The 9,110-nt window shown below is 50.7% G+C and overlaps 1 protein-coding gene across 1 annotated transcript; it reads left to right on the top strand.

The window, feature by feature from the left end:
* Positions 1 to 870: 870 nt before the first annotated feature.
* Positions 871 to 6,093, top strand: npy8ar (neuropeptide Y receptor Y8a). Its single transcript, XM_060049675.1, has 4 exons — positions 871 to 1,165; positions 2,434 to 2,675; positions 4,380 to 4,526; positions 5,564 to 6,093. The coding sequence occupies exons 1-4, from the start codon at positions 917 to 919 to the stop codon at positions 6,057 to 6,059; spliced, it is 1,134 nt and encodes a 377-aa protein (XP_059905658.1). The 5' UTR covers positions 871 to 916; the 3' UTR covers positions 6,060 to 6,093.
* The last annotated feature ends 3,017 nt before the right edge of the window (positions 6,094 to 9,110 follow it).

The following is a 9,110-nucleotide window of genomic DNA, read 5'->3' as shown; positions in this document are numbered from 1 at the left end:
TTGGCCGATGGCGTGTGGCGCAAAGAAAAGAAAAGCGTATGCGTGCAATGAAAGCCGGGAGAAAAAGTCACATCGAAGAAAGAACGTGTTTAATCACAAAGTCTGACCTTGTCCTTTTTTATTTTTCACAGCCATCCCCCCCCCGTCTGTCAGCCCTCCCAGCCCCCCTTGTTCCCCTGGGCCTTCACTCTCTGTACCCCCCGGGGGTCCCTCTTCACAGCTCTCTCCACCATGGCATCATGTCCCTCTCTGTCTTCCTTCTTTCTTGTCTCAAGGGGAAGTTGAGGCCACTGCTGCTGTCCCCGCCAGGCCCCACCCCCCCTCCCCCCTCCGTCTCCTGACCCTGCACACGCCTCTGCTCGCACGGAGTGCGTAAACACCGCGACAGAAACATGCTTTGTCTCCTGGGTTACGGTCGCAGGTCGCCGTCGACGACCAGCCCTCCGTGAAGAGACCCCTTGTGAGCCCACCAGGGAGGGGCTCTAGAGCGGGGCGGGGCGTCCGTCGTACCGATTGGCCGACGGGGGGGCGTCAAAACACTTTCCCCGGCTTCCTGTCGCCATCCCTAACAACCCCGTCGTCAAGCAGGGGGAACTTTGAAAGGGAGTGTTTTGATAGAACTTGAGCAGCCCCCGGCCTCCCTCCCCCTGCCTCCCCCCCGTCTCCGGACCCCCCCTCCTCCCCCTGCACCCCCTCTTTCACCCCACTCCTGCCCCCCAGCTCCAACCCCCCCCCCCCCCCCCCCTTCCCCATCAACACGTCGGACACTGGAAGCGTTCAGCCTTTCTTGTCGACCGTCTCCCCCCTTGTCCTTCGCCACGTACCGGAGATGTCCAATAACAGCAGCGGCTGGGGGGGCAGCGGCTCGGGGGAGGGCGCCGCCGCCGCCGCCGCCTCTGATTGGACGGAGAACACCATGTGCCCGCCCTCGGTGGGCGGAGCCACCTTCCTGATCGTGGCCTACAGCACGGTGATTGCCGTGGGGCTGCTGGGCAACGCGGGCCTGGTGTTCATCATCGCCAGGCAACAGGAGCTGCGCAACGTCACCAACATCCTGATCGCCAACCTGTCGTGCTCGGACATCCTCATGTGTCTGGTGTGCCTGCCCGTCACGGTCATCTACACCCTCATGGACCACTGGGTGCTGGGCGAGGCCCTGTGCAAGGTGAAGCAAACACACACACACACACACACACGCGTGTACACTTGCACGCACGTTCGCTCTCGCAAACTCACACACATTCATATTCGTGCCTGCTGGCACACTGTCACTCATAGACACACACAGACACACACACACACACACACACACACACACGTGCTTGCACACAAACACATATTCAACTGTCTGCACACACAGACACACACACACATTATTGCCTGCTGGCACACTCACACACACAAATACACACATATACACGTGCAGGCTCACATAAACACACACTACTCACTCAAAGAATATACACTGGCAAGCAGACCCAACATTTACACAGACTAGCCCGCATTTGTAGAATCATTACACACACATCAAAACTGCACAGCCATCTTGCACATACACAGGCTTGTCCAAATGTATAAATAAAGATGTATTGATTTGGTCAGCTCGAGTACACATGGCACACCCAATCTATCACGTCTCCCTCATATTTTTTCCTCCCTCTCCCCCTCCACCTCCTCCCCTACTCCTTCTTTTTCTTCCCCATGTTCCTATGCACCCCTCCCTAAACCCAAGACAAACAAAAGTATTAATCCGAGACAGTATACTTATCTCTTCCTCCTGCCTTGCATACTTTCTTCCCCTTCCCTCCTCCTCCTCCTCCTCCTCCTCCTCCTCCTCCTCCTTCTCCAACTCCTCATCCACTTCTTCCTCCACCTCCTTCTCCTTGTCTTCCTCCTGCTCCTTCTCATCAACCTCTTCCTCCTCCTCCTCAACCACCTCCTTAACCTCCTCCTCCTCCTCCAACTCCTCCTAGACCTCCTCCTCCTCCTCTTCTTCCCTCTCCTCCTCTTCTTCCACCTCCTCCTCTACTTCCTCCCCCTCTTCCTCCTCCTCCTCCTCCTCCTCCACCTCTTTCTCCTCCACCCTCTTCTTGTCCTCCACCTCCTCTCCTCCAACTCCACCTTGTCCTCCACCTCCTCTCCTCCAACTCCACCTTGTCCTCCACCTCCTCCATCTCCTCCTTGTCCGCCTCCTCCTCCTCCTCCTCCTATTCAAGACGTCCCCCAGACAGCGCCCTCTGACCCCTTCCTCTCCTCCACCTCCTCCTTGTCCTCCTCCACCTCCTCCTCTACTTCCTCCCCCTCTTCCTCCTCCTCCTCCTCCTCCTCCTCCTCCTCCTCCTCCTCCTCCTCCTCCTCCTCCACCTCCCACCTACTCAAGACGTCCCCCAGACAGCCCCCTCTGACCCCTCCCTCTCGGCCCCTGTCTCCCAGGTGACCCCCTTCGTCCAGTGCATGTCGGTGACCGTGTCCATCTTCTCCATGGTGCTCATCTCCCTGGAGCGCCACCAGCTCATCCTGCACCCCACCGGGTGGTCCCCGGCCGCAGGCCACTCCTACCTGGCCGTGGGCCTCACCTGGCTGGTGGCCTGCTTCATCTCCCTGCCCTTCCTCTCCTTCAACATCCTCACCGACTCCCCACTGCACAACGCCAGCCTGCCCACCAACCCCTTCAGGTGGGCCGGTCGGAGGGTTCACCGTACTCTGAGCTTAGGCGCTCTGGTTGCGTGGTAGAAGGATGCACTGCTTTTAAAGGTTGCATATTATGCCACAGGGGTCTCAAACTCGCGGCCCGGGGGCCAATTGAGGCTCACGGGATGATATTTTGTGGCCCCCTACTTTACATCAAAGTTTAGTGTTACTCCGGCCCGCGTGTTGTTGTCAAACACACATTTTTGCTGAGTTGCTTGCCACGCTTTTTTATCACTTGTTATAGGGTGACCAGATGTCCCGGTTTTGCCGGGACAGTCCCAATTTTGAGTTGCGTGTCCTGAGTCCCGACAAAAGCCAAAGGACGCTAAAATTTCCCGGTTTCCACCAATCACTATGAAATGTCCCCTGTTGTCAGTGATTACATAGCAAACATGACTTAATTATAGCCCGATCATTAACTTCGGTTGGGTCAGTTGTGCTACTTTTTTCTGTGGAATACTTGATGTGGCCCAGCCTGACCCAGACTCTACCTCCAGCGGAGTTTGAGACCCCTGTTATACCACCAGGTGTGAGTGTGATTGAACGTCACAAGCCTTTTTGAAAATCTGCCTCTTCTGACATTACAAGTGGGAGTGTTCACCTAGATGTATGACGGCTTGTAACGGCTAATCACACTCACACCTGGTGGTATAATAATGGACCTTTAAGACATTTACATTTAGGGCATTTAGCAGATGCTTTTCACCAAAGCGACTTACAATAAGTACATTTGTCATAAGAAAGTGAAACAACATATGGCTGTCGGTACAGTCAGGCGGTTCATAGAACCAAGTGCAAATCACTAACAATCGGTAGGTTAAACCATTCCCCGTATACAACAAGACAAGTGAGGCGGAGTACATGCCAGTGCAATGTTAACATAAGTCTAAAATGCTGAAAAGCTGAATCATTAGAAGCTGCTTGCACAACTGAAGTCACTGTGATTTGAGTTGAGCAGTTTGAGGTGGGTGGGGAGGAAATGTTGGATTGGTTTTTGAGTGGGAGGGATCTGGATCGTGCTGTTTGTACGTTTCTATGCAATGCTGCAATTCACCAGCATGGACGAGGTTCTTCAGCTTTTGGACTTGATTGGTCACACATGTGTGGGCGTTAGACAATTTATCTTGGTTTAGAAGAGTGCATGAGTTGTCAAAGGAATGGCCTTTCCTGCTTTCTCTCATTCTATCTTCTTGTCACCAGCCATATTTCTATCGATTGATTTTTCTACTGCAGCGTTGACACTTTTTGAATATTATTTGCCACCTGCAGAGGAAAATTTCCATATTTCGCACATTGAGGGTGTGATTTAAATGTCTGGAATTAAACTCATAAATCTTCACTGCTTAATAAAAACACAGTCCACCCGGACCTCGCAAAATACATCATTTGAAGATGAAACAGCCGTTGAGATCCAAAACCAACAAAGAAAACAAAACCATATAAACAAATAGAACTGTGCAAGTATTTAAATCGGCCCAGATGGGATCAATCATGCAATATTTTACAATATGTTACTGTAGATCCGGTGAAAAACATCCTCAACCCTGATCTAATGACAACATGTCTCCCTTCCTTTACAGTATCTTCTTATACTATTTTTAATACTAGGAGAGCATGGGATACAAAAATGTCATTGCCCTCTACGACTGCTTTGCCTGTTATGTTGCACATTTGACATCCGTCTCCAGGGACCACCTGATCTGCATGGAGCTGTGGCCCACCGAGAAACACCGTCTGGCCTACACCACATCCCTCCTCCTCTTCCAGTACTGCCTCCCCCTGCTCCTGGTGCTCTACTGCTACCTCCGCATCTTCCTGCGCCTCCGACGACGCAGGTCTCATTTATATATTTATCTTTTGAACGATTTATGTTTTGCATTTTTAGAGAGAGAGATAGAGAGGGGAAGGTATGGGAGATATAGGGGAGTACATGCAAGCAAATGACCACGGGCAGGATTCAAACCCGGATCGCTTTGTTCAGGACTGAGCCTATAAGGCGTGCGCTCTACCCGGTTTGCCAACGGAGGCGCCACAAGCCTCATTTATATTTAACTGTGTTTTCAACGCAAACCAGCCCTTGATTATAAATGAGTCGATTGGTTGATTGGCTCGTTTGTTGATTGGGTAATGAGTTGCATGTTATGGGCGGGCAGGACTACTGATTGATGGTGACCGGTTCCCCGGGTTCACACGCTTCAGGTTATAGTCTATCCGTAGGGGTCCTAGAGCAAAGATGCCCTAACTTACTCGGTAGTGACTCAAGACACACTTTTATCGAGTTTCATCAAGGAGGAGGTAGGTGTTATGAAAGGCGATGGCAATGCGCTGGTTGATCGTTAAAAAATTCAAATGTGTGCACCAAAACACATCAGAAACACATGCTGTAGGGTTGACTCCCGCAGCACTCTGCAGTGGTACAAACCGGTAACACAATACGTGACAGCAACTTTCAAAGCATCGATATGTTGGACATTTGCCATCGAACCCCGTACCCTTCGAGCTGGGATTGGAAACCCCCTAACGGCTAGTAATACATACATATTAGTATATAGTACATACTACTAATACACCATATATTCCCCAGGGGTCTCAGTGGGAAACATCACTTAAATGGCAGCCAACTGACGGGTGGATTTATGGATTATGCAGCTAGCTAGCGTCAACCTTTCATTTGACAGCAACCCCCCCCCCCCCCCCCTTCTCCCAAGGGAGGCCCCCATCCCCACGCGCAGCCTATTCACCCTTCATTCTCTACATCAAAACGCACGTCCCACAATGCACCCCTGCCCGAGGGCGCGCGTGGCATTTCCCCGCGGTCGGCGTGACAACGACGGGACTCGTGAGTCTGTCGGTGTGCCCTTCCTCTCCTCAGGGACATGATGGAGCGCAGCCGGAAGACCCAGGGGGCGCGGCGCATCAACGCCATGCTGGCCGCCATTGTGGCCGCCTTCGCGCTGTGCTGGCTGCCGCTGACGGTCTTCAACACGCTGTTCGACTGGAACCACCAGGCACTGCCCGCCTGCCAGCACGACGCCGTCTTCTCCGCCTGCCACCTGACCGCCATGGCGTCCACGTGCGTCAACCCCGTGGTCTACGGCTTCCTCAACAGCAACTTCCAGAAGGAGCTGAAGAGCACGCTGCAGCGCTGCCAGTGTGCGCAGCGGCGCGCCGTGCCGGAGAGCTACGAGAGCTTCCCGCTGTCCACGGTGGGCAGCGAGGGTCCGACCAAGGGCACCTCGCTGCACCGGATGGGCTCGCTGCTCAGCTCCCTGCCGCGGCACGAGACCACACCCCCCGCCACCACCAGCGGCGGCGCGACCAGCGGCGGCAATGGGGGGGCCGCAGCGACGACTAGCACGCTGGGCTAATCAGGCTAATCAGGCTAATCAGTGGGCGAATAGCCGGGGGTCGGGGTTTGTGGTGGTGGTGGTTGCGGGTAGGGGGGTGGGGTATGGATTGGGGGTGGGGGGGGAGCACTATGTTGAAGTGGCGGCTAATCACTTGAGTCGCTGGGGGTTACAGGAGAGTCTTGGGGGTTACCGTGATCAGGGTACGAGGGGGCACCGCGACGACTTTCTGATCTCCGCTCCGATGGAGAGGGGGAATTACACGTTGTTGACATGTGTCGTCGTGCAGAAGCTTTTTTTTCTGTGACCCGAACCTGCTCAGCGTGTGGCTTATGTTCAGTAGCATGGAGCACGGACTGAGGAGAAGCAGATGATTGGGGGGAAAAAAAGAGAGGATTGTTTACCTCTAAACAGGCAACTGATTAACATCAACATGAAAAATCTGTCCTACACCTGGAAGAGAAAGTTCACCCGAGACCCGGGGAGAGTTCAACCCCCAATAAACAGAGCACAACAGACGAAAGGGAAACTCCACCGAGACAAGACTCTGCCAACAGAGAGCAGCACCACGGCAGTGTTGTCATGGCGACAACCGGTTTTATTTCGAGCACAGTGCAGGTCCCCCCCCCCCCCCCCCCCCCCCCCCCCCCCAAGAGCAGAAGAAGTAGCGGCGGCGGTGGTGGTGATGGCGGTGTCGATGATGGCAGTGGTGGTGGTGGTGGTGGAGGTGATGGTGATGGTGTTGGTGGTGGTGAAGGTGGTGGTGGGTGTAGGGGTGGTGGTGAAGGTGGTGGGAGTTGGAGTAAGCAGTGATCTGACTGGGGGGGTGGAGGTGATGATGCTGTTGGAGGTGGGTGGTGATGAACTGAGTGGTGGAGGTGGAGGTGGAGCGACCTGCCAATCCCACCTGTCATCAAGTCCCCGTGAGACGGTTTTCACGGGGGACTCCCCATCGGATTGATGCCTGGCTCAGGGCCCAGGTGATGACAAATGGACCCCTGGAACTCAGCCGTCATGGAGAGGTGGGCGGTGGGGGGGGCGGTTCTGACAGCTGGCTCTACCTCACCGCCCGGGACCTGAAGCCTGCTGGGATGTTGATGTTGGATCACTATATTTCTCGAGGGGCAAATTCATCAAAAGTTTGTACCTGAAATTACGTAGGATTGATATTGGGTGTAAAAAATTGCCAGATTTGTATACTGTATGATATCAGCTGATATATGTGGATACATATATATATATATATATATATATATATATATATATATATATATATATATATATATGTATGTGTATTTATATGTAATTATATCAATATAAATATATAGGTATATGTATATACATATACGAATATGTGGAATCAATGGATATCATATATAATATGAAAACCAGCATATGTATAAAATGTGAATGAAAAACGTTATTCGACAATAATCTTAAACAATGAAATATGTATTCTGGTGGAGTGCTCATATTACTTATATTCTTATTACTACTATGATAGGGACTCTTGTAGCTCAACCTGTGCTAAATATGTAGCAATATGGATGTTATGATTGTGATATTTAAATTATTGTTTTATTCTTTGATTGATTATTGATAGTCAAAGTATTATGAAATGTCTTTGTTTACACAGTACACACAAATGAGTACACAGTACACAGCAGTAGAAGTACCCGATGTATTTTATTGTAAAAAAAAGAAAAAAGTGACGATCTAATGAAAGGAATTTTTATTTAAAGTACACTTACGATGTATCGATCAGTTGCCTTTCTCTTGTGTTTTGAGTAGTATTTGTTTTGGTGTTTGTGGTGGTTAGATTATCCAAGTTCTTCTGGGATCAAATTCAGAAACAACAGCTGATGAGACCTGTGCATGTCTAGTCTTATCAGTTGCGACAGACCATGTACTAATACCCTATTATTTAGTCAAAAAGATCCAAACAAACACTAGAAAGCACTCTAAACCATTTTCAATGTATCTGACGTCCTCGACGTAGCAAGAAAAGTAAAACGCAAAATATTTGTTAAAAAAATCCATTTGGTAATTAACTTGTACCTTTGTGCATTCACTAGGCCTATGTAAAACTAATGCGCTTATTTCTTTATTTGATCTATTTGAAACCTTTTCAATTGTTATTATGGATTACAATACGGGGATGTCCATGATGCTTTACAATCAGAATGAGTTTTTCATCGGTAATTAACTTGTACCTTTGTGCATTCACTAGGCCTACGTAAAACGAATGCGCATCTTTCTTTATTTGATCTATTTGAAACCTTTTCAAATGTTATTATGGATTACAATACGGGGATGTCCATGATGCTTTACAATCAGAATGAGTTTTTCATCGGTTTCACCCAATAAAGCCCAAAGACAGCTGCCCCCAACGGTGCAGATCAGCCCAGTCCATCCGTATCGAGTGGCCCCTGCCAGGATGAGACCCCTGGAATGACAACCGCCGAGCCAGCCCAGTGACTCCTGGCCTCCCCTGTGATTTCCCCAGCGTCTTCCCGACATGCAAATATCAATGACCTGCCAATCAGCCCACGGCTCATTTTATTCGACCCCAATCCCCGCCAACAGCTGTTGGAAAAGCCCCACCATTATTGACTCTGTTGTTTGTGAAGTGTCCTTTGAGTGTACTTCACTCTCCCAGTTTTCAGACTCTTGGGGACTTTTGTGTGTTTTTCGCCGCCGGTTTTTCCACAATTTTCCCTGGCTGTTGAATTTATTATGAAGGCTTTTTCGTGTCTCGCTTTCTCCTCCGTTGGGAAGCGCATCTTGATAATGCTGTCAGAGGAAACGGCGGGTGTCTGTTTGGAAACCTTGTCCCGTTTCCGTTGACCAAAAAGAGGTCTGACATGTCACGCGCACACAGGAATGAGATCAAGTGTTTTTACGAGCTGTTGGGAGTTGTTGGGGTCGCCGGGGGCCTTGGGTCACACAGAAGAAATTGTTCACTGCAACCACTGCCCGCGTAGCAAACAGACCATGTGGTACCCGACCACAAGGTTACAAAGAATCTGTGTGGTATTCCTACACGCACGCACGCACACACACACACACACT

The sequence above is a fragment of the Gadus macrocephalus genome, chromosome 4 (assembly GCF_031168955.1).
Source record: "Gadus macrocephalus chromosome 4, ASM3116895v1".
Taxonomy (NCBI): domain Eukaryota; kingdom Metazoa; phylum Chordata; class Actinopteri; order Gadiformes; family Gadidae; genus Gadus; species Gadus macrocephalus.
Note: the sequence above shows the minus strand (reverse complement) of the source record. Positions and strands in the feature narration are given on the sequence as shown.